General features: G+C 42.0%; 1 protein-coding gene across 3 annotated transcripts in view; it reads right to left on the bottom strand.

Moving 5' to 3' along the window:
• Positions 1 to 26,711, bottom strand: part of dennd1b (DENN/MADD domain containing 1B) — a 111,514-nt gene that overhangs the window by 41,394 nt on the left and 43,409 nt on the right. For 2 of the 3 annotated variants that reach the window (XM_073476609.1, XM_073476610.1), the window contains exons 4-12: positions 25,513 to 25,562; positions 24,348 to 24,467; positions 18,926 to 18,995; positions 17,020 to 17,100; positions 15,667 to 15,726; positions 12,205 to 12,258; positions 11,547 to 11,657; positions 3,447 to 3,547; positions 1,261 to 1,306 (exon numbers count right to left, since the gene is read on the bottom strand). In XM_073476609.1, coding sequence (XP_073332710.1) covers positions 1,261 to 1,306; positions 3,447 to 3,547; positions 11,547 to 11,657; positions 12,205 to 12,258; positions 15,667 to 15,726; positions 17,020 to 17,100; positions 18,926 to 18,995; positions 24,348 to 24,467; positions 25,513 to 25,562 — 693 coding nt within the window. The remainder of the gene's footprint in view (positions 1 to 1,260; positions 1,307 to 3,446; positions 3,548 to 11,546; positions 11,658 to 12,204; positions 12,259 to 15,666; positions 15,727 to 17,019; positions 17,101 to 18,925; positions 18,996 to 24,347; positions 24,468 to 25,512; positions 25,563 to 26,711) is intronic. The other variant, XM_073476611.1, reaches the window with a different exon arrangement.

Genomic DNA, 26,711 nt, shown 5'->3' with positions numbered 1-26,711 from the left:
AGTTTTAAATTCTGAGTGTGGCCCGGTTGTGTCTTCGAGTAGACAAAGTCATTTCAGTCCTGAAATCCCAGGAAGGAGAAAACACAGCGGTCACATTTAAAACCACACTGTCATCACACTGCTTTACTATTAACGGTGACAAATGGCGTGTAGGAAAGAAAATATTAGAACATCTTTACTATAACACACACATGCTCACAAAATGAAGAATGGCACTGAGAAGAACATTCGGATCGTGCAAAGATTTTCCACAGCACCAAAACCTCATGCATCAACAACAACACAGTGGTGCTGTGCTGTGCTGTGTGCATCCTGATGGCGACAAATTCAACAATTATTTCAGTGTGGTGCAGGATGCAGGCAGGTGTGCGTGCGTGTGTGTGTGTGTGTGGTGGGGGGGGCAGCATAGTGTGTGAATTTCTAGTTTGTCACTTTTGTGACAGCCTGTGCAGTGGAGGCTCACATGCTGATCTGGACTAATTATGTAGTGGCGGAAAGGGGGTCTGTCACGGATGCAGAGTGTGATAAATACTGCCACTGCCGCAACTGTCAGACAAATATCACACACAAACACACACACACACAAACACACATGTGCATTACGACATATGCATTTGCACAATTACCCACAGACAAAAAACACTCACACTTTCACACAAGTGCAAATGTGCGCGTGCTTGAGACGTGCATTCACAAACCACAGCAGTGCTGGCGACGGCTTGCCCCCCCAACCAACACACAGGGTTTAACAATGAAGTACAAATCTCTTTGTTTGCAGATACTTTTTCTGCCTTTCTCCCTCTATCTTTTGTACTTCTGGTTAAGAATGCACACAAACCAGATGGAGAGATAAAGAGGCAAATATCCTGTCATTTTTTCTGATTCAGTGTGTTGAAGATGCCAAAATTTTCCTCCCTGAAATTTCAAAATTGAGTGCACATTCACTAACGACATTAGCGACATTAGCTTACCATACAGAGAGGAAAAGCTAGCAACTCACACTATAAAATTAAAGCGTCCTCTCTGAATGTAATTTGATTATTCTTGTTAAGAAAATCAACTGACAAGGACCCTGAAATTAAATCATATATATCTGATGCAAATTAGGATTTAACTTTTAGCATACAGTACAGAATTTGCACGTACAGTATACATCAATTTGCAGCAGCATGTATAATTATGCACATATAGTATAATTATGTACATTTATATACATGCACATTTATATGCATACACATGCCCACAGATCAACTAACATACCTCCAGCAGACTAAGATGAACTCCCACAAAGTATGGCATGGGGGCACTGTGGATGGAGAGAGAGAAACAAAGTTGTGAGCAATATTGATATCAGATGGTGACATGAAGTAAAGAAATATTTATAGAGGCTACACTACAAAATGATCTATCTGAATGATTTTGACATTTAATTCATCTTTAGTGATTTATCAAGTTATAACTAGCATAAACATGTGTCGCTTATTCCTATAAACTGAACTAAACTTTTAACTTTTTTGACAGCTCAGACTATTTTAAAAGTCACATCTATTTTATCAACAGCTAGAAATTGTGAAAACTACAGTAATGCGACAGATTTGCATCGAAGCCAATCAGAAATGCATATTTTAATTTGCATGGCACATAATAATCTTAACATCGGAAGCAAAACTAATTATGATTCATATGTTGTTCTTTAACCACATCATATTACACGATGGGCTCGGCCGCAGGCTGAAAATCAGACTTATTTTCCCAAGAACCATCATGAGTCTCATAACAGGAAACAATTAGACCAGGGGACATTAGATCAACTGGTGTGTGTACGTAGCAGGACAAGCAAACTGATCTGGTGCTTAAAACGAAAGTTATGTTAAAGTTTAAAGGGTAAAAAAGAGAAAATTTTTCTTCATTATATCTCTATATGTATTTAGTTGTATGTATGTATTTGTATTTGTATGTATTTTTCTTTACTGACTTGTGTCTTCAAGAGTTAAAATGTCATTCAAAGTTGTTTTGTACAATTTGTCTAAAACGATCAAACTCAGCTGTCAGTGAGCATCAACTCACCTGGAAAGACATAACATGAGAACACAGATAACACTAATTCTACAACTGTTATTTCTGCCTGTATCTATTGTGATGATTAAAAAAATCGTGTTAGCAATAACAACAATAAATCCTTTTACAGGACATTAAATGGAGTTTTTCCTCTACGTAGTAGTAGACTCAGAAAGTATAGAAAGACTTGGAACACTTCCAGTTAAGTGGTAAAAGTTTTCTTTTTACATCACAAAAATATGCTTTGCATGGTTATTATCATGTCATTCTTATTTTATAAGACATTTATCTTCATACTGAAAGTTAGTGGCAAGGAAAAGTTGAATCATAGAGTATGTTTCCCATCCACCATGATGAATAAAATCAACGAAAACAGTCAAATAATAGAAACCATTTTTATGATGAGGTTTACGGAGGCAGCAATAATCGGATAGCTTTGGGTCAGCGTGTTCCAGGCCAGAATGATTCAGAAGCCACAGGCTTGTAATCGACTTAAAGCAACAGCAAAACAAACAGCAGGCCTGTAGCCCTGCACTTTGGCCGCCGTCTTCTTCGTTTCATGAATATACAGTACTGACCTTCATCAACATCTACACAGATACATGCACACAGAGCATCTAATATAATGTGGTTATCTAATCAGTGCACGGAGGACACCCCTGTGATTAAATAAGATAATGATGAGTCTTCACAGAGTGTTGAAAATCACATTTTACTGTCAGTGATGAATAGCTTTTTGAAGCTGATGTGTCCCTTATGGTAAAGCGCTGCGCTGTATGAGCTATCAGCACTGATTCGACAAAAAACAGCTCCTTTTACATAATCTGACTTCCCCACTCTGCTTTTTTTTTATACATGTACAGATCTGAAGTTGTCCTGAACGCATGTAGAGTTGTAGATGAGCTGTTACTTCTACTCTCCATTCAGTTTCAATTAAGTACATTCAGATTTGTTGGATTTGCGTTGGATGGGTGGTAATGAACCCCTGAGAGGGCTAACATGATGAGAACGTGGTGTTAGCACTGCCATGAAATATGGAGCAAGGTGAACCGGGCCGTTCATTATGTTGAAGGGCCACACAGGAGAAGGTGCGCCACGAGAGAAATCGTGAGAAGAACTGGAAGAACGGGCGGGAGAACGTGTGGACACGTGTGTCTGCACTTTTACACCAAGGTTTTAGTGGCAGAGCTCGGTGCACGTTCAGCACACATGGCGCGGTGTAGGTGTGTGTATAGGTATCTACGTGTCAGGTGTGTGCGAGTCAGAAGGTGGCTGAAATGGGAGAGAAAGAAGGAGAGAGAGAAAAGGAGGGGGTGTGAACATTCATCATGAAGATCCTGATGGCATTCGTGTGTGTATGTGTGTGTTTCAGAGGTGGTCAGACTTACCAGCAGTAGTCCAGAAGATGCGGGGGCAGCACGGGGATGAAGATGTGCTGCCAGTACATAGGCAAGAGCAGAGCAGCCGCACCATGGACACATGCAGTTAACTACAGAGAGAGATAGAAGCGAGATAACAATCTCAACACAACTTTCTGAGGCAACACAACTAATAAAAAGAGACAAAAATACCTCTCTGTGCCGTTTGTTTGCTGGAGGTTTGTGTGAGTTCAATTTTAAGAAAGAGCTGTGACAACTCAAAAAATAGTACAATAAATTTGAGCCAAATATACAGCTCGTCTTCTTTTCTCTCCAATATATTTTTTACAACTTATTCAGCTCACTTCTACACTGCTAAAATCTCGAAGAAGTCTAGAGAATACAACAGCTCTGTTCCCTTCCAAACAATAACCCATTAATAACCTGTTTTTAAAAGTCTGATCAAGGTTGTGATGCTTTGTGTTGATGTGTCGATGTACTGTATGTTTGATTTCATCGAGTTGGCCTTTAATCTTGCTCACTAACAAAAGCCCTCAGAAAGAACATGGTACGCTGACATGTCTAGTGCTGTTGTGATGAACACACGACCTGAGAGCTATTGTTGTAGGAAGAGAAGAACAGACCGAAAACTGGAGATCAACCACTTGTCTTAAACTCATGACAGAAACACAGCAGAGGAGAGGAAGATTGATGAGGAGGTGAAAGGAGAAGTATTAAAAAGACTGACAAGAAGAAAGGCAAGACTTGTTTTACATACAGGGAACATGAAACCAGTGTTTCCTCCACACTGATTCATTTGTGGTGGGTCATCACTGCAGTTATACTGCTGCTACTGCACATGGCATTAAGGGAAAAAATAATTTACAGTGCTTTTAACCTGTTTTAAACACAAAGATGAACGGCAAACACAAGCCCAGTGTTGATAATTAACTGCCTCTCAATTCAATGTCAAAGTGTGGATTGTGCTGCGACCTGCACAAACGCAACAAAAGGAGCCCAAAACAGTGCTGACAGTAATCATAAAGATCAAAATTACCCCAACTACTTTGACCTAGAAATTAAAGAGAAAATAACTTCTTTTTTTAACAAATAATGAGACACAAACACATGGAGCTGACGTTCCCTTTCAAAAAAGCTCTCTACATTGTCAAACCAGCATTACACATAAAATTAAAGTCATTGTCTCCCATTGTCTTAAAGCCAGCATCCCCCCTTGACATCCCATCTCATGAAAACCCAGCTATAGTAATGACCTGCATCACACACACACACATACACCCACACAGACACACAGACACGGCAGGAGAAAGAGGCGTTAGCTCATCCCCCAGATTAAAATAACATGATTAAATATGGAAAGAGAACAGAGGTCTGAGGGGCTCCTGCGGGACTTCATTAGGGCAAATTGCCAAAGAATGAAACATGAGTTAGCCAAGAGAGACTGCGGGCTAGGCCAATACCACCGGGACCCCGGAGCAGCAGCCGCTGTTATACTGCTGCAGCTTCACAGTCAATGTGTGAAGCGGACACACACTATCACACACACACACGCGCAACTACCAGGAGACCCCATGCTCACTGACACACACAGTGTCACAATTGACCGGCCAAAAGCGGGTGAGCTTGAAATCAGGCTAAAAAAACACCACTGCCAGAGAACGAGAACGAGGGCCCCACCCTCTGAATCCACCCAAACATCAAGCTCGGACATCTGAAATGCTTACAACAAACAGTGTGTGTGTGTGTGTGTGTGTGTGTGTGTGTGTGTGTGTGTGTGTTTGTTTGCGTGTGTCCATGTGCCTCCCTCCCCGCATGTTTGTTTTAACTGCATTCATTTTTCATATCGGCTGGAAAAAAAGCGATGATCTTTTTTTTTATTGTCTCCGTGCAGTCTCTCATACACACAGTCCCACAATAGTTAGGACTTAATCAACATTTAATTGGTGTCTTGCTCTGTGGATCTGCATATGCATATTTCCGCTGCCTGCCGTCTTCAAATGAAACACAACAATGCCACGCTCCTGTCAGGATTAATTCCCTGGCAAACAGTTTGTTTTTTTGTTAATTCTGAAAATAAATCAATGCTATGAATATTAATGTGTGAAAGTGAAGCACTTGGTGGAAGAGCTACTATCAAAACCATCGCACCCTTCTCCCTTTTTCCAAAGCGTTGACGGTAAGGGGCCATTAAATTGTGATGAAGAGAGGTCAGCGATCCGGCTGCGGATATACATACACACATATGTGCATGTGTTCCACACACGCGCACACACACACTTAGTGGAGAGCCAACGGGCGAGTGTATTCCTCCTCTGGGAGTGCGAGACAAGCCCCAGCCATTCGCTGGTACCAGGAGGTAATGGCACAGAACACCTCGCTAACCAACTCCAATTATCTCCACCAGGCCTCAAGGTGAGCCCCCCAACTGGCATGATTTACTCTCAGGTTGAAAGGGAAAACAGGAGTCTCTCTCCCTGCTTCTCTTCTTCCCAGGCTTGGTGGCTGGCTTAAGGGAGTTGGCTGAAAGGGGAGGGGGTTACTGAAACTAAGATAATGATTTATAAAGCAAATCTAGATTTCTGTTTTCTTTTATTCGCTATCTCCAAAGCAATTGAGGTGGCAGTGTGCCTGAGATAAGGCAGCTTGGAGGGAACTCCAGAGGAATAGTTCACATATTTGCTTCTCTAATTCGGCTAAATACAACTCCCCGTGTCCTTGTTCAGGTTTTAGAACGAATGAGGCAAAAAGTAAAAGGAAGATAAGTGGGAAAAGAGAAATCGTACCAGTCTTTTTTTTTTTTCATTTACAGGGGGGGCTTCACATGAGAGTGGGTCATGAGAGGCTAAGGCTGATAAAATATTTGCCAGGCTGATAAATAATAGATGAGTGGAGCCAAATGGCTTACACGCTCCACAAAAGACCTGGGTGCTTAATATTCCATTCAATGGAGAATCACAGATACAGTCCCCAAGAACAAATACAGGATTAGGTGCTGGGTCCAGTCCTCAGGGACCAGGGCTCTGCCCGGTAATGAGGGGCTGCCTGCCTCTCACACTGTGTGTGTGCGTGCGTGCGTGTGTGTGTGTTGCCCCTTCCTCTGAGAGAAGCTAACCGATTATACAGCGACAGCCTGCTTCAAAAAGCAGTCAAGGTCTTTGGTTCTGTCCTGAGAGCTTTCTTGGTGCGCGTTGGCTGAGACAGAAAGTGTCCACACTAACACTGGTTTTCCCAGATCCGTTCAACGGGACTGAATGACGCAGAGACAGAAAGAGAGACAGAAAGACAGACATAAAGAGATGGTAAGAAGAAAAGAAGAAAGACTAAAGAGATAACAAAATATAATCTGCATTGCAACTTTGAAGAAGGCAGCAATGAACCTGAGCTAAGAGGTCAAACACCAGTTTTGTCAATAATGGAGTCTGAGTGTGACTCAACTGCTGTGTCCCATTCCATAGCACATATTGGTAGTACACAGTAAGAACTACACAGAAAACATCTCAAAAAAACATAATGTTTTTGGCATTAGTATGAAACACCCAATCATTTCATATGAAGAGGAAATTAAACAATGCATGTGCAATTCATATCAATCAAGCTGCGGCTTAAATGTGACAACAAATTAAACCTCACAAATAGGCATCCAATGTTTTTCAAAGATTTAAAAGTATTTTTTGTTTTCTGCTTTGTTCACAAAGCTGTTTTACCACCATCTACAATTTGTTTTAACATCTTCCAGCTGTGAGCAGCTCCTCCATTTCCTTTGTGCATTGCATTGTGGAACAATAATGTCCATCAACAGCACACTTGGAAATCAAGTGGTGGTTTTCGTACGCACACTTGTTTGATCTACTTAAATGTGTCACAACTAATTGTGCACTGTGAACAAACCACATACAGCTAATATCTTTCTGCATGAAACTAACCAAAAAGCTGAGTTATGGCACAGTCACACAGTTAACAAAAAATCAATGTTAACAAGAAGAGCGCATACCTCCGCCAAGGCAAAACACTCTCCTTTCATTCAATCAAGCCTAATTCATTATCAAACTAGCCTTGTATCACTCTCAATTTCAAAACATCCATAACTGTCTAACCATAATTTAAGATCATCAGATCTAGAATCTGCACCAAGTTGGACTCACTTGTAGATACCAGCCACCTAAATAAAACTGACAGTTTTAAATCAAGATCCATCCATTTTTATTAGAAATTAACTAAAAAGTCAAAAAACGATGTTAAAGAAAGAAAGAAAAAAAATCCTGGATCTGTCTCTTTATCTGGATCCGCACCAAAAGTTAATGGGGTTTATTCTGAGATGAGAACCATCCTGCATCCAAGTTTCGTGGAAATCCATTTGGTAGTTTTTGTGTACAAACAAATCAACCAACAAACAGAAAACGTAACCTCCTTGGCGGAGGTAACTTCATGTGGGCAGCTACCCAAGCTCCTCTGACAGTTCACTAGCCATCAAACAGCCCTCCATATTTATACGTGATCACATTCAGATGAACTTGTTGCTCTACATGTCTGAACAACAACACAACCCTTCCACAGAGATGTTTTCTTAAAGACCTGGACCCACCAGAGACCTCAGATCTTCTCAGCACTGCAACTCTGGGCTCCGCACACTTTGTCAGTAAGTAGTGTGTTGCCACCCACACTATTCCTCTTTACCTGAGCTACTGGACATGTTGAAGAGAAACAGCCAGCAAATGCAGAAACTGCTCCTGTGGAGGCCCACATGCATCTTTTTCACATGTTAAACAGAACGAACATAACAATACTCAATCCCTCTGCTTACATACTGTTGGATACAAATAGCTGCTGCTGCAGGCAATGTGATTCAATTTGACAGGAGGTATGGTATCGACAGAGTTGCTCTTGACCTCTTCACACCAGCCTCAAACACTAATTTCACCTCCACTAGCCTTTCCTTCCAACCCTGTCCCTACACAATCTCCAAATTCACTCCTCTCCTCTCCTTTCTCAGCCTCATTTTCATCCCAATTCTTCATTTCTCATTCTGTTTTCCTCCTGCTATCCGTCTGTCCACCTCTCCCTTGTTTTCTCCTGCTGGTTTATCGTTGTGTTAGCCTTTCCCTCTCCTCTCCCCTGCACCAATTACCCGCGCTCTGCTTCTCCCTCTGTTGACAAACGCCGGTGTCAGGCCCGGCACAACGCAGGTGTGCCACAAACAAGTAGGTGGCACAGGGAGAGAGAGAGAGGGCACAAAGGACGACACAGGTAACAGCTAACGCCAGGCCTCCCACACATGCACAAACAGTCACTGACTCTCTCGCAGAAAGACATCAGACATAAGGCACTAACACCTGTGAGTGCAGAAGACACACAAACAGATGCATGTAAAAGAGACACAAACACCCACAACATGCACATATGCACATACACGGCCACAGCGGCATGACACACACGTTAAGTCAGACACATGGCATGGGGCTGAGATAAGTCTATTGAGGGAAAGGAGGGGAAGGATGGGGGGAGGATGTCCCGATGTTCTGCAGATGCCCAACAACTGAGGGATGCATTAAGACACCCAGGAACAGGGGGGCAAAGTCAGAGAAAGAGAGGTATAGCCAGCGTGAGTGAGAGACAGATGGACAGAAAATAATATGTCAGCGAGGAAGAATAACTAAGATAGAGAGAAAAGTAGGGAGACAGAGAGAAGTCCGGGAAAGAGGGGAGAAGAACAACAGAGGAAAAGGCAGGAAACAGAGAGACAGCTGGCACTCTAGGGCATGGTGGATGGATAGCTCCTTGTTAGCATAGGCCTGACAGGCTGATGAGAGGGCTGCTGTCAGCCGGTGCTGGGGCCGGGCTGTGTGAGTTTGGGCGATAGGCAGGGCAGAGGCTGGGCTCGAGAGCTGGGGGGCCTCGGCAGATGAAAGACACGGAGGGTGGTGGGGGCGATGGTGGTGTTGGTGGTGGGGGTCCTCCCAACTGACTAGTTAGAGGAAGGGCCGATGCTGCCCTATTATACGGCCCTATGACAAGGCTGCACGCTCGGCTGGCTCCCGCCCCTGCGCCACCGCCGAACGGCCTTTTAAAACAGTGGTACCATTCACCTCCGGTCACGAAACAGCAATAAGTCAACTGACGCATTGTTGTAAGATCATGATTTATTCCTTTGCTGTTGGCTGCTTGCGAGACGCGCCGGCCATGTACTGGCAGACTGACACACTGGGTTCACCGGGGGCTTTAACAGAGGCAGCACCTAGAGCAGGCAGAATAAATGTAGTGTACTGTATGTGTGTGTGTCTCTTTCCACTTTCTATTCCCCGTTTCTTTTTGCTTGGCTGAGAGGCTGGACAGGCGGAGGTGGTGAAAAGCAGCTGGATGGTACTAACGATGTTACTAACAATACCTCGGCTCATACATCATCTATCTGTGGTGAGCAGACTATAGAAATATTACCTGTCCATGCAGTGACTGCTAACACTCACTTAAACAAACGTTTTGACAAACTCTGACATTAATTATATATTTCCTATCCTTTAAGATATTTGATCACGAGACAGTGGTGTGGATAATGAGCTGCGCTCTTTGCAGTTAAGTGTATATACACTCGGATAGCTGGCTTCAAGAATCATGGCTGCCATTCGCACTTGAACTCAGAGGTCAATTGACGCAGAAGCAAAAAATAACGCATCACAGGAGCAGTAATAACATCAGGCCTGCGAGTAATCCCAGCGGGGATGTGAAAAATACCTTTGTACTACAGTGCCTGACATACATCGCTACCAAACCAAAACACCTCTCCCTGAGGAAGACGGATGGATAGACAGATGAGTGGATGAAGGATTGCGGAGGATAAAAGGCTTACAGAGGTAAAGGTCTGACGTGGAAGCTCTTAAAAAATCCTGTCGGCATAAATTTGTTAAAGAAAAACAAGCCGAGATTAGTCTCCGAGCTGCAGAAAACTGTAAATCAAGGGCAAAAATCACCTTCACCCCCTCTTCCTGCTAAAAAAGAAAAACACCTCCACCCTTGAGTCTGATAATTTACATCATGTAACTCTTGTGTCACAGCACCGTGTGCAGCCCACACCCCGAGCGGAGGTGCTGCTGGTCTGAGGAGCTGAGGGGAGACAGGTGAAATTCTCAGAGGGCTTGGTAATTTTTTACAGCTCTTCCTGATTATAGCTCCTATGGGAGAGCTTGGGTACCGTTCCCTCCAGCACCCATCACCACCACAGGCCCCTCCGGCTGTTCAGCATTCTGCAGCCTTGTAGATACCAAGGCAGGACCAGCTACACTACAGATACAGATAGGGACATGGGATGACATCACTTCCCTCTCCCATCTCATCTGTCATAAACATTTGGCTCTGCCTCATCAGCCACAAAGATAACGGGAGGGGGGAGGATGGAATGAGGAACAGAGGGAGGAAGAGTGGAAGAAAGACACAGAGTGATTTCCTCCCTCATGCAGACAGACAGAGGGGACTTTGAATTATATGAGAGAGTTAGGACAAGCAATAACGGATAATTTAAAGCTTTCTGGCCATTAATATGCTGCAGTTATAAGACAAACAGTCAAATATAATCCAGCTTTAGTGTGGATTTCACAGCTTGTCAGAGCGTGGTAATAGTGCGGCTTTCTGACTGCAGGATGCCCGGGCAAAGAGGGGTGGAAGTGGGGGGGGGAGTGCAGAGAGATCAGTTCAACTCTCTCTGTACAAGTAGCGTAGCCATGTCAGATAAATACTCTCATCGTACTACTTAGGGTTTGATATCCTGCTGGAATATTGATGAAGAGAATCATGTTCAATCTAGGAAACAGTCCCAATATTTGAGCTATGTACTTTTTTAAGAGGGCAAATCGGTGTCTGAATTTGATATGAAGCCAAAAATAGCAAACAGGACTCTCTATGACTGTTGCTCATATTATTATATCATGAATTCTATATTAACATACAGAAAACACAAAAGCTTAACATCTAAGCTTCACCTCAACTTTGATTAAATGTTTAAGAAACTCATCCTTCAACTGGTTGCAGTATTTTCTAACCTATGTTTCCCCCACTTGCCTGACAAGGCAGAGCTGATAACTGACTGTAGCCGAGACACTGACTCGGAGAGAATGGACTCACAGTGCTAAGCTTGCTTGAGGTAATGATGATGCGCCGTTCATGCAGCATACTGGCGTAGAGCTGGAGCATGTTGTTGACGTCCACAGCCACAAAGTACTCTGTCAGGTTCCTCTGGAGATAGACAGGAACAGAAGGATATGCAGGTACATAACAAACTGTCCTTGCACAACTTGCTTACAATAAAGTGTCAATGTCACAGACTGTGAGAGTGCCAGAGTGTGCCGTAAAGACAGACATAGAGTACTGGCTGGAAAAGGACTTCCATCTCTACACACAAATACATGGCTAAGAAACACAGAATTAAACCATAAAATACATAATGTATCAATCAGTGTTGCTTAAATTTGTCAGATTGATGACCGTTTTCATCCCTTGTAACTTACCATAAAGATCTGGGCTGCTCAATTTCAATACAAAATCAACAAAGAACATGTGTGCAGTTTGAATCCTCTAATACCCATGGCGATCACTGAACTTCGACATTAAAAGTACGAGCACCACAGGAGATAAAACTAAAACAAGGGGATGATGCAATAATTTCAAAAGGTGACAAGTGTATCTGATTAAAAGCTATTAGAGGCAGACATGTTTCCAGAAGAGAGGGATCTCTCTTTATCTCCTTCTGTCTCCCCTCTTTTCTTTTTCCGTGAGTACTCACGCTCTCAGGGATAGTTGGCAGTCCATTGATATCCGGGGCGATGAAGTAGGAGTGCTGCACAAAACACAAACATTCAGGAGAAAGAAGAGAGAAGGTCACAAGTGAAGCATACCACTCACAGAGAAGAGAATGAGGGGAAGAGGGGGGGTGAAGGCCGTTCACTTTGTTCTATGATTTATGGCTTATCTTCAGCTCTGTCTATATGAATTGCTGAGCTGGTGTCTGAACTGTGGCAATGCTTTTATCAGGCCTACAGAACAGAGAAAGCTCAGTAGCAGCTCAGCTCCCCAAAGAGACAGACTGGGGTGATGTCTCCGGTGGAAAACTGAGTCTTTATTTAAGCATTAAATAGGCCTGCGGAGCATCAACACACAGACAAAAGCATACGTGCACATGAGCGCACGTGTGCATCCGCACAGACACACTCACACAGGTTGTTTAAAGGATCACACGGCTGCCTGTCTCACTTTGGGAGAGCAGGGCAGGTTCAGTGTTCAGATCAAAGGGGCCTGAGAGAGGTGCTGTTTGGAGACAGGTAGACAAACCACCAACTGAAACACACTATTGTCACACACACCCACACCCCCACACCCACACCCACACCCACACACACACACACACACACACACACACACACACACTCTATCCTTGGTGCACCTGCGTTTCTCCTGGCCTTCACTCAACCATCTGTTGCAGGTCTTTGCTTAAATCCGCAGCAGATTCTCTCACGTTATTAAATGTGAAATTAAAATAAAATAATAAAGTTAATTTAGTATTCTGTGACTTCACAGTGTTTAGCCACGTGACAACTTTTTTACCTGTAATGAAAATCATCTAACATATAATGTCAGGAAAATACAGAGTCTGTGTTTCCTCTAATAGTTGAGGATTTATATAATTTATTTGGCCTCTGTGGGAGAACGAATGACACCCAACGCCTGAACAATGCAAAACACCATTACAGTCAAGACCTTAGTTTGATTAGGAAACAATCTGCACTTAGAAAGGAAGAAATAATGAGTAGATTAAAATGACCTGCTTAATAAAATAAAAGACAACTTAACAGGAATACATCACATGACAAACAACATGTTTAAGAGAGTGCAAACATAAGAATCATTTCAAAAGTATCGCCACCACAAATGAACACATGTCTCTGATTATTGAGACATAAGAAAACAAGAGGAGAGAGAAAGCCCATCACAGCCAGAGAGTATAAATATGGACTTTAAAATCTACAACAATGTTAGAAAAAAAAATTCACCTTCATGTTTCAAGCAGCATCAAGACAATTTGCGTTTATGTGACAAACTATTTGAATTGATTCTGTGTCCTTTTTAACAATGTTGGGTTAACCCCAACCACTGATTCAACACTGTCCTGTAACTACAATGTTTAATCACGAGTATATTTTAGCATATGAAGTGCTGCTGGTCACTACTGTTCTGACACCCGACACTAACATGTACCTAAATGTTATATTCATTCAGCAGTTGGAAAATTGTGATCATCAGCTAAATATTATATTACCACCAGTAAAATGATGCTAATTAGTGACAGTGTTTCAACAAATTAAACATTAACAGACTGCATTGATAAAGACAAAGCAATGACAGCACGTAACCAATTAGATTTAGTTTATGGTTCACACTGGGACATTTAGTTGCAGTGCATTTGTATCGAGTGTGCAAAATGTGAAAACAATTATCAAGAGTAAACAATCGTAATATTCCCAGAGGAGGGTCATTGCTATAGTCGAGAGAAGCTTAGAGGAGATGAATATACAGCAAAAAACAAACACTAGACTGGATCCAACATCCAATGCTTTGTCTTTGCAGAATTTATGTTTTTCATGGGCAAAAGATATAGTATCTCCATACTGATAAGTGATTTTTTTAAATGTCTGAATGATTATAGCCATATTTTTACACCTTTTTACAACTTAACAAAGTTAAATAGGTAATTTCCCTGAAGAAAAGTAGGAAAACGCCTGAATATACATGCATTGAAGAAAGTTAATAGAATTGAGTAGAGGCTCTCTTCAACCCTGTTTCTAGCAGCAGCTAGCTGCATATAAAAGTTTAATGTACAAATTCATTTTTGAGCTGCACAATTAATCAAAATATTATCCAAATCACAATATGGTCAAGTTTCAACACTTTTTGATAAAGGTAAAATGTGTCAAAACAGCATTACGTGCCGTAGTGTTGCAGAGATGCCCTGGCCTACAAATCTTGTTCTTCAGATGAAGGAAAATAATCAATCATCATAGTTTTAATGTGTTGGTTTTATTCATTCGCACTAATCGTCCACCGTATCAGTCGAAATAATCACTATATAATCTTTTTTTTTTCAATATTGTGCAGTCCTAGTTCATTTTATGTTTAAAGTTTTGGCAGATTAAACATTTCCAGCTGAAACAAAGCTATTTGGCTTTTCTGCCCTGGAGGGATGTGTAAAAGGAAACAGGGAAGTAATATTTCATGTTTAAATGTTTTTTAGTGGCACTAGTAGGACTAAATCATTGAATGAACACAGTCGATCATAAAAATCTGAGTTACTCTCATTCTAATACAGGTATGCAATTAGGGTAAAGAGCTTAAGGTTTTCACCATATTTCTGATCTGTTGTGATTTTTTTTCTTTACATTAAGCTAAATGCTGCATTGTCTATAATCCTTTGGGAGCTGGATAAGTGAATTTAAAAATATTTGCTGCGTAGTTATCTGTGTAAACAATACTGCATATGAGAAGGGAAGCATGTTCACACTAATGAAAAGAAGACTAGTTATAGAGTAACCGACACGTAATAAAATAGCTATTGTTGCTAAACAAATAAATTGCAATCAAATATCAGGCACTCGAAGAAACACATCTGAGGCACAGGACAACCCCCACAGCTTTACAGTAACTACAGTATCCTGTATATCTCTCTGTTTTTCTGTTCTTGTGCTCTGTGTGCTAAATAATGTTTCCCCGTTGGACTACAAATTCATGGCATTGTGATAATCACAAACCATGCTCCTCAACTCAACCCAGGCTTTCATTGGCTGTTTGCTTGCTTATCTGCTTTTTTCTTGTTCTTTCGAAGACATGTTTATATAAAAACATTGAAAGTGGGTTAACTGGAAAGGCATCAAGGAGATTTTTTGAGCACAATTGCCTTTGCTTTAAACATAGAGAGGGGAAAAAAAAAAAAAACTTTTGATATTCAGAGAGAGAATATAGCAGTGTGGAATGGCATTAATCATTTACAAAGTTTGATTGTTTTCCAGAGAAGAAGAAACATACACCAAGGCCCAGGATAGTTTGTTTTTGTTATATTTAAAAAGATAGCGCAGCTTATTTGGCCAAATTGGAAAGCTGTGGCTCCCATGCGATTAGTGCAGCAGCGGTTTCATATTTTACAGCAGCCTCCTTCCCTCCTCCCGTTTCTGCCGTTCACTCATTCCCCTCCACTCACCGGCTCCTTGCTTCGCCGATCTCTCAGTACTTGCCCAGTGGCAATATACAACTGCTCATTCTTGCACAATGAGAGAGGGAGAGAGAACAAAACAGGGTTCACACATGAAAGGGGACAATGATCCTTCTTCTTGGCTGCCATGATAAAACAAAAAAACACTCTTTTAGGGGAATAATTCTGCTTAATCAATTAAATATCAAACTAGTGGCTTCTCCAGAAAAGAGATGAAGCTATCACCTCTGTTCTCCCAGGGCTTCTCCTCCGATGAAGCTCTGAGATTCAGATGAAAAGATTCTGTTCACATATTCAGGCTTATAGAAAACTGACACAAAGAAAAAAATAAATCACAAGGAATCTTAATTGACCTTGTTAACCTTCGTAGATACATATTGATTACCTCATATTAGTCTTGTTATGCTGTAAATTCAACTGTGTAATTAGATGCGTATCCTTCTGAGACCTATGCCGCAGAAAAGACCCAGAGTTGCTTGTTTTAATTGGTCCAAAAAAAAAAAGGAGCGGTGCTCCTCAAGGACAAAGGCTGAAACTCTTTTGATCCCATTACGGTGAGGAGTCTCAGCAACTCAAAAATAGAGATATTAGTGAACAAAACATTATGAGTTTAGTAGACCCACTGAAAACCATTACATTCTACTTATACAGAAACACTGTTTAAGAGTTTTATTTAAGAGCTGGAAACACACAGGGGGAGAGACTGTGTCAGAGGTAACACAAACACAGGCCGACTTTGAGGGACCTGGGCTTGTTAAGCCATCTTAGTTTTTGATAAGAGGGAGACATGATGAGTTGTGAGAGGACTCTTCAAGTTTAAACATGTCCAGCTCGGGCTTATCACACAAAAACCTGTTAGCGCCACTTCTTGTCTCCAAACAGAGTGTCAGTCCTGGGTCCTCTGTGTCTCTCTGCTCCTACCGAGTGCGTCTTAACCCCCCTCCTGCTCTCCACCTTCTGCCTGTTCCCTCATTTATCTCGTCCATTTCAACCTCTATACTTTGTCGATCTCTCCCAGTTTCTGCCTATGTGCCCTATTTTCTTTCCGTCTGTTTTTTTTGCCATCTTTGTCTCCTCCTCTCGCCTCAGTGTCAATTTCATTTTAGTTCTCATTATTCCTCCTTCATTGTCTCCTCTTTTTTCTATTATGAATTTCGTCTTTAATGTCTCTCACTCTACTTTTAACTACTTCAGCCGGCTGTTATCACCTCCTCTGCTTTTCTCTAGTCTCTTTCCTGATGCAACACACTACAGCAACCTACCTGTCCCTCTCTCCCTCTCTCTACCTTTACTCTCAGCTGTCTTGCCTCTGATAAGGGGGAATATGAGATCTATACCTACCACACTCAGGTTGACTGGCGTGAAGGGCTTTGGCACAGGCAGATCATAGAGAGAATTCAGCATGTCATTCAAGTCATTTTCCTGGGGGAGAGAAACAAACAACAAAAAGAAAAGACATAAAAACATGGGACGCATGAATTTTATTTACTAGTTTTGTTGATGTCACGAGTTATGTGTCAATCTTAACAACAGTGCTGGGACAGGCGCTGCTGCAGACCAGAGGGCAATCCTGCAGCGAGGCCTGAAGGGCTCCAAAACATCCGACTGACATATGTTTAACGAGCAATGGTGAGGTTAAAAGACGGCTGAGTGTAGGGCTGCAGACGCTTATTATCCAGCGGCGTTGATTTACGGCCGAGAGCGGGCTGTCAGTAATTAAGCGGGGGTCCCTGCTCCAAAGACAGGGGCTTTAAGAAGCCGTCAGAGTGCTAGCTTGACCACAGAACAGGCCCCGAGATTATTCTTGCAGCATTTATGAGCTCCAGGACAAGACTGCTATTTACACTCTCGGGCCTCTCGCTGGAGAAGTGATGGGGACAAAAGTTTGCAACTTGTACTCAAACTAAACTAACTAATGTGAACACAGAGGTTGGGCACTGTTGTTTGTTTTTCCACTCTTTGTCTATTTGCCCTCTAAGGGAACTCTGCTACGAGCCGTTGCTTGTTTGAGGAAATGTGCACATGCGTGTGTGTGTGTGTGTGTGTGTGTGTGTGTGTGTGTGTGTGTGTGTGTGTGTGTGTATGTGCAGGCCAGAGAGAAATAGAAACCCGAGAGGAATGGGCGGTAATATACAGTAAGAGAAAGAGAGGGGTGGGAGGGAGGGGTGTTAGGGTGTGTGCAATCGAACAGCCTCCTGTCATGAGAGGCTCAATGCTCACACGCATGGTCAGCAACACGGCCTGGGGAAACAGTTCATTTACCCCTCGCCTTAAACCCTCATCGCTCTTCTGTCTTCCCTCGTCTGTCAACATCTCCCTCTCGCCTGGAACGGACAGCGGGGTAAATAGAAACCAAATCATGCACACTAACACTTCAGTCACCCAGGATTTCCACCAATCTTTCTGTCTCTCTCTTCCTCGCACACAAACTGTCCTCTCCTACTCGTCTGTCTCTCTCTATATTAGACTATCCTGCTGAATTTCTTTCAATCACAGAAATGTGTGTGAATGTTGAATGTTTAGGTGTTTTATTGTCTACTTTCGCAAGGTCTCTCTGTCCTGATCATTGCTCTCTGAGGGGTCTTGGAAGTAGCAGGGACTACATGGCAATTGAAAGCGGTCCCAGAGCTCTCGGCATCTCTCCCTGGCTCTGCCTCCCTCCCTCCCTTCTTTCTTTTTCTCTCTTCAGTCAAAACATGGGAACATCACCTACACCCTCTGCGCTACACGCTGCACATCTCCCCAGTTTGTTGCATATTTTACATTTCCCTCCCTTTGCTAGTACAATGCAGTGAATAGTCAGGGGAAAAGACTTTTGTGAAGTGCGAGCATTTGTGTGTGTGTGTGTGTGTGTGTGTGTGTGTGTGTGTGTGTGTGTGTGTGTGTGGTTTCATTTTTTTCTTAACGATTTGTTTTCCAGTAAATCATCAGGAATAACTTCCAGTGTCAGATCAGCGTTTGGTCTGTGAAATGTCAACATTGTTGCTGCTAACAACGGGAGCCAAGTCGAGCCCAAGACGGGGAACAAAACTTGCACACAAAAGACAACATGCGGCATGCAGAGGAAGAACAGACTGGAGGAAAATATCTCACCAGTGCTGTTTCAAAAAAACACTAAACTGTGTGCTTGCTTCTCAGTCAGATCGAACCACCACATCTTATTTTTCATGTAATGTACTTACATGGCACCTTAAAATATATATACTTAAAATCATAAACAGTTGATGCATTGAAAAGAGACAATTACCTGTTGTTTTGTTAGGTAGTCTGCCAGAGTATTTAGCAACTTGTAGTAGATTTCGAACCATGGTAGATAACTGAAAGAGAGAAAAATGCATTAATGGAAATTTTTTTTATCATTTTCTACAATGAAAAAATACAAAACAGGATGAGCTGAATCAAAACAGATCAGTTTATCTAAAAGTACAACAACTGTACAGAGATTCAGTCTACTGAAAACTTTTTTGTGTGTGTTGTGACTCAATCTTTACCAGTCAGAATGTCTATAAATAATTCTACCATCTGCTGGACAGTACAGATTTCTACTATTGAGTTTGTTATGTATAGCCTTGCAATATTACTGTGTATGTGTGTCGCTGACCTATCGCTTAAAGATCAAGTGCATACAGGACATTGATAATTGATTGTGTTCCAAGCTGCAGCTGCTCCAAAGCAGAGTCATTGCTAAATTAAAGAAAAAAAAAAGTAAATGCTATCTAGTCCTTATTATGACATTCTTGGTACCCAGGGCCCTGCACATGCTACGCATTCCTGACATTCTGTTATTTAGGCCAATAGGAAAGGAAGGAAGAAGAAAAAAAAACAATGGATTGTAGATTCTTTAACAAAGAACCATCATAGCTTTCATGTGATGCGGAGGGATGCTAAGGTTTACAAGCATGCTGCTCACAGATGCACAGGCTTAACAAAAATGCAATACAAGATGCCTCCTGCCTCTCCCCCACCTCCCCCCCACCCCTCTCTGTGCCTCTTTTTATGCCCTTCACACAAGTAAAAAAAAATCGTTGCCTTATGCAATTAATGTAAAATAAATAAATTCATTACCAGGCACACACACTCAAAATAATTTATACTGCAGTGTTTGTGTTAAAGCTAATCACTAAGTACACCCACCATAAGCTAAAAGCATCTGCAGCATGGCTTTCTTTACAAAGTTGACATTTTCTTGGCCAAGTCGACTTGCTTTCGAGGTGGAAGATGGCCAACATTTTTCTTTTGGCATAAAAGCTGCGAGGACTCAGCTCGTTTAATGTTATGCAATCAAATAATAAAAAACATGGTGTCCTATCAAGGTATTGAATTTTTATTTAGTTTGGGGTTTTAACATGCAATTTTGAAACGGCGCATGAATAATGATTCCAGATAAGGACTTCTTAGCATCGCGATGAAATAAACAGAAACTCCCATCAATGCTTCATTAACTTGCCTGGATGCAGGGGTTGAAAAATAAATTAGTGGCCAAATGAGCCAATCAATCAGAAGTGGATTCTTATTTGCTCACCAAAAATCAGCAAGTGAACAAGTGATAGTGTTATGAGTCATTAAAACAAATAATTTGACTCAAATTAAAATTCTGATCAAGAGCTTAAGTGTGCAGTTTTTCAGTTATACAATAAAAAATGAATGAATAAGTAAGTGAAGCTTTGACTGTGTGAGAGTTTAGAAGCCAGTGAAGTCGTGTTCAGGCAGTTGGCTGGAGACTGTGGAGTTTGCAGGGCATGGGTCACTGGCTGCTCTGTAGACTGGAATTAACAGACAACAAGAAAACAATAAAGTGAACCTAATGCAAATTTTCATATCGCTAAATCCGCGAGGGGCCAATGACAGGCTGGGTTCCCGGAGGAGTGCAGCCAAGCGCACCAATCAGAGAGGTTGAGTGACCATTAGTCTGAAACAATCAGCCTCTTAGCATGCCAATATTTTGACGTCTGTGCGACGATTTACAGCAATCAGGTCACACTCGCAGGAGAAACTAAATCAAACACGCGTATGTTAATTCACATGCTGACCGGATATCAACCTTAAGACCTATTTCTGCCACGTCAAACAACACGTAACCCAAATATCTGCATATGGGGTCAGTTTACATTTAACCACTGCAGAGAAAGTTCAGTCTGATATAATGACTAGGGGAGAGAACAAAGCCTTTGTATTATCTGCCTTCTGTTTAAGAAGCCAGGCTTCTGGACATTAATCCTTCATTTTTCACAGTTGAAGGGGATGTAAATAGGACTCTCGCTGTCAGAGCAGCCGTCAAGCCTCACAGATCTCACAGTCATTACACTCCTACACCAAGGTGCTGTAAATCCTTTGTTTTAGAGGAAAATGCATGATCGCAGGAGGTGAAGGCAGTCAACCACAAATTATCAATATTCTTCTAACAACTTCCCACAATAGGTAATGGTCTTTTTTTTATTCAAATGTAATAGAATGAATATAAGTTAAAGATGTATTGTTTTCTTCTACTTACACCCCCCTCCCCTTCAACCCCCTCGCTCTGTGCTCTCTGTTGATGCAAAGTTAAAGTTTGGAAAGCTTAGAGAGATACTCCTACTCCTCACAGTTCATTGCTCAGATCTGTTTGTGCTTCGCAAATCCTCCGATAGAGACAGAGGCATCCATCACCAGAGTGCTCAGTGCGTGGGGGCCACGCAATCTCTCCTGCCATTTTAAACACATGTCTCCTCAAAGTGCCATGTACTCAAAGAATGAACCAGCTAATCTGCGGCCCACTCACAGCCCGTCGTGCTCTCCATCTCCGGCTCAGACCACCTAACAGAACGGAAATATTTAACAGAAGACAGGGCCATGCAAGTGGAACCTACAATAATGCTTTTATGGATAGGAAGTGAACAGGAAAACAAATGTGGCTGAAATATGAGAAAAAATTGGAGTGAAATAACCATTTACAAAATCTCCAAATACTCGTAGTAAAGGTGTTTTATTCACTCTTAACATTGGAGAACTTGTATCAGCCTTTTCTGCTGCCATAAACTACCTGTTGGGTGCAAGGCATGACACTTATTCCTGTTCCTCAGATGAATCTTAAATCTCCTTTAATGCACAGGCACCTGTAATCGTAAGTCATCTTACACTTTGCAGACGGCTCAGTGGAAGATTTCATTACACCTTTACTTTCTCAGGTTAAGGGTTAAGTACAGGGAAGGAAGTGTCCTCCGGCGACCCACTAAATGACCACTAACTGGGGCAAGCCAGTCCCTAAAATGTGTCCTAAAGCCTCAGCCAATAAATAAAACTGAGACAATCACATTTTTTCATCTCTGAATTACTCACAGAAAATCCTTCGAATGTCAGAAACGAACAATGAGAAAAGACGGGGAATAAGAATATGAAATAGAACCAGTTATAATTGTTTTCTGTGTGTGTTGTTTCTTTTTGTTCTCTTGAGGTTTTGCCTGTAGGGCGCATGGCCCTTTCGGCCACGGCTTTAGCAATGAGACTACAAAGGTCTGTCCACATAAAACTGTCCTGCTCATTAACGCACTTCCTCCTGTAAGCAGAGGTGACAATTTTACGGTCCCAGCACTTCAACAATCACAGACACGCAAACTGTTTTAATTAATTTTATTTTACATCCAATGGACATCATAGATTAAATAAAAATAAACTTGTGGGCCTGGGCCTCCCTGCTTTAGATTTTAACCAGATGCATTTTAACTGATAATTCTTTAGGATAAACAACTTACATTATCTGTACTTTTTCCGTTTTTCTTTGATTATCCTTTTTTTAACACAAGCAATCTGCTTTCATTTCCTTAATACTGCCTTGCATAAGTAAAATGTTCGCATTAAAAACAGTTAAAAAAATAATAAATAGAAAATAAACGCTTGACCAAGGACCTTGAACGCAGGCACTTAATTTACAAATGTATCACTTTTCTTCTAGAATATATCTAAAATGCTGTTTTTTTTATGCTTCAGAATATTTTCGCTTATCTTCTCATAGTGGGGCTACTTAAGATAAAAAAGGAAAAAGATAAGGACATAAAAGAAAGAAAACATAACCAGGGAGCACAAAAACATTTTCAAATTAACAAAAAAAACAAAAACTTTCTATACGTTATTTTATTATAAATGAAGCAAGCCATGCAAACTACTCAGAATGCATAATGAATTTTATACATCATATGTCAAATGAATTAGCATGTCTAACTCAGCGAGAGGGACAGGGGAACCTCTGCTAATTGGCAGTGAAGCTTCATGCATAATTATGGGCCAAGCGTCGTTGCTGTCGCACTGTGGCAGTAGCCGAATAACGAGGAGAAAAGAGGGAGAGACAGAGAGAGAGAGAGAGAGAGAGAGAGAGAGGGTGAGGGTGAAGGAGAGAGAGAGACACACAGAGAGAGAAAGAGAGGTATAGAAAGAGAGAGAGGACGAGAAAGACAGAGAAAGGAAAAACAAAGGCCATGGAAGCTGGCCGGGAAGGGTGGGTGGTGTGGGGAGGAGGGACACTGTTCTTCACAGCAGCTCATCAGGGCAGCGACAAACCCACGACTGTCCATCAACAGCCACACACACCCAGCACCCTCCACACACACACACACACACACACACACACACACACACACACACACACACACACACACACACACACACACAGAGGAAGCGAGATCACCACTTATAACAGTGCTGCTTTACACTAACAGAGAAGAAGAAAAGGCTTTGTGCTCCTTTTCCAGTGTGTTGTTTGTTAAACTGCTTAATACATTAATTAAAAATTGATTTATTTTGTACATTTTCCTCAGTTTATTCTAAAGAGCACAAGCCTGTCCACTGAGATTAGCACTGGAGTGCTCCTTCTTTGTAATGGTAAGGTAATTACATCAGTAAAAACATTGTGTCAACATGCAATTACATGGGAATTAAATGATAATAGCCTTTGTTGGAGAGTAATTATGCGAAGAAAATGCAATTTTCCTGGGTTTGGTGTCCTCATTTATGTACGCGGTGATAGGATAAATCCACCTATGAAATATCAAAAACTGCTAAACTTTTGGATAATTATAGGCACATCACTAACATATTTGTGTGGGCAGATGAGAATATAAATTTGTTATTCTGGCATAGTGCAGCTCAGTGTGAAGTGTGAGAATGAATGGAAATGCTGTCTCAAAAATCTGTGTTCACTTCTAAGATCTGGTAAATTAATTTTTTTCATCACACTTGAAATATAAACGCGGATATGAAAAAAAAAAGACAGTTCTGAGACTGATCCATAGATAATTTGAAAAAGGGCAGAACAGACCAAGTCTTGCTTATTTGAACGAGTAAATAAAGACACTGGTGTCTGAACAAGTCTTTTGCCCACACATTCTCTTGATTCTGATTCAGAAAGTGAAATGTGAAAGGCTGACTTTTATATGTTTGGATTTGTGAAGTGTGGCATAACTTTGAGAACATCCAGTTGTCTCTCATTTGAACTTTTATGAAATATGCTTAATCTTTTAAAAATTAGGAAGTGAAAGATGCACAGTGTTAAAGGTGCTGGTGAGATTCAGTTCATTAGGACATTATATTACATGAAGAATACAAAAGAAATAAATATAGTTTGGAGAATTAAATTAACACTAAAGCATAACAAGATTCAGTGAGCTGTGTGTGTGTGTGTTTATGTGTGCGTGTATTACCTGAGCAGACATATGCAGACCCGGCAGCCTTGAGTGAGTCGACAGAAACCAAACCTCTGTTTGCTGTCAATGTCCGTCAGCACAAAGGTGAAATTCTGCCCCACCTGATTGTGGGAAACCCTGGGGCAGGACACAAGGGACACATACACACTCATAAATGGCCAAAACAACGTAAAGACTTAACAAATCAATTGAATGCAATCCGGTGCAGTAAATCTATGAAATCTTTCAAATTCAAAATGCAACAAAATAAAACACAGTTTGGTCTGGCTGCATCAGAAACAGATAAATCTCACCATGAACAAAATCTCCAGTCAAGATCAAAATCAAATGTCACATATTTCCGCTGTGGCTGCTTGAAAAACTGTAAAAAGCTTTTCTAACCCCAAGGTAAATGTTCGAGAAGCTATGTTACTCCATACACCACTAGATGGCAGCAGGTCAGCTTCAGTAAAAGACTGTATATCCTCCACCTCCCCTCCACCCTCTCTCTCTCTCTCTCTCTCTCTCTCTCTCTATTTCTCTGTCTTTACAATAGGAATTTTAACATGTCATTTTCCATGCTGAAAATAAGAGGCCGGTATTTTTCAGAGAGCTGCCGGCCTGATCGGACCTACATTATGTAGAAGAGGACACACTTGCTTAGACTAAGGACTCTTTCACACACATGAACACATAAACATGCTACTGTGCACGATCCGTCAAGTGGGCACGTCACTGATGACCTCATCAGCATCATCTTTAATGGAAGTTGTTGTTATCATTATCATCATAATCACAGTGTGGCCTCTCCATCGCAGCATTTACATTTTTGTGGATATATTGCTAACAGCCACGTGTTTTGCAGGTCCAGTTAGAACAGACTGAATGCAGGAAAATGTCAGATCTTTTTATGGTTTAAGACCAGAGAGGTTATGTGCAATCACACCCACAAATACACTCATCCCAACACTCTGACAGTTAGTTAAACATCATGTGAATGTACCCAGGAATGATGGTAATTTAACCATAACACAACTGTGTGATGCACAAAATACACATCATCTCATTTCCTTTTTCATATGTGTCTCTGTAGGTGGGAGGAGAGCTAGGTGTGCATATCTGTGTGTGTGTTGTGTGAAGGAGGTGAAAGTGAGCTAAACAGGGAAGCAACGAGGAATCGTACCTTTCCACGTCAAAGGGAAAGCAGAACTTTGGTATCGTCTGAAGGACCTCCTGAGAAACCAGAACAGAGAGACACACAAACATGCACCTTTTTAGAGAATTGCACATCAAAGGGAAAACAAATAAGAAGCATGTATTGCAATATAAAAATCTCTTGGGCTTCCACTAAGTGGGTGCTATCAACCGGCTGAACAAAATGAGGATTAATGTTAAACGCTGCTGATAGCAATCTGACAAAGTCTTCACATCCCAAACACTGCAGCCTAAATGCACTTAATCCAAATGAATGGGCAATATAAACCACTTCATTTGGCAGAGCAGAGTGGAAAGGTTCCCTTTTTTTCCAAAGATGGGGAGGGATCCTCGATCCACAGCTTGAATAATTAGCAGTTAATAAGTTCATCGATTATCTGGTGCCAAAGGGAGATGAAAAGATGAAGGAAGAGAGAGAAAGAAAGAGAGAGAGAGAAGGGAGAGAGAGGGGACACACAACACCAAGGCTATGGTGGCAGATTGTAGTGACAATGGGCTAAGCAGCTCTGAGGGGTTAAGAGGTAGGAGGGGGGTACAAGCCTTCAGGGCTTTACCTCCCAACACCTCCCTTGTGGGTTGGGGGGGGTGAGGGTCTGCATGCTCTTGAAGCGAGGTGGGAGGGGAGGAGAGGGGGGGCACCTTTCCACCAACAGCATATGGATTTAGACAGGGAGCAGGAACAGAGCGGAGCACCATATGGGTGAGCCACTCCAGACCAGCCACACAGCCACAGAGTCCCGGGTCCCCGCTCTGTCTGTCTGTCGCTCTGTCTCCCCGTCTCTCTGGCTGCTAACCTGCGGCAGAGTCGGCGCCAGGCATCAGGTCCTTTTTTGCCGTCTGTCTTTCAGCTACCTCTCTCTCAGTTCTGGCCAACCTCGCAGACTAATCCTGGGCACTGGGTGGCTGTCTGCTCTGCTCTGGCCTCTCTCTATCTCTTTCTCTTGGTTTGTCTGCCAAGCTCAGCCACCAAGCCCAGGGTCTGTCTCTTCTTTCTGACTGGAGATGTCCGAGCTGAGAGTGACGCTGCCGCTCTACTGTGTCTCAGTCTACCTCCCCCAGAGACTGATCCGGACGACAGGTTGGGTGTCTTCTGCTGCTGCTAAGACCTCGCCGCGGGGAGCAGTCACTGATTCCCCCTCCCCGTCAGCCCCTCCTTATCAAAACTTA

This window comes from Pagrus major, chromosome 11 (genome assembly GCF_040436345.1).
Source record: "Pagrus major chromosome 11, Pma_NU_1.0".
Taxonomy (NCBI): domain Eukaryota; kingdom Metazoa; phylum Chordata; class Actinopteri; order Spariformes; family Sparidae; genus Pagrus; species Pagrus major.
The sequence above is the reverse complement of the archived record's forward strand: the minus strand, read 5'-3'. Positions and strand labels throughout refer to the sequence as shown.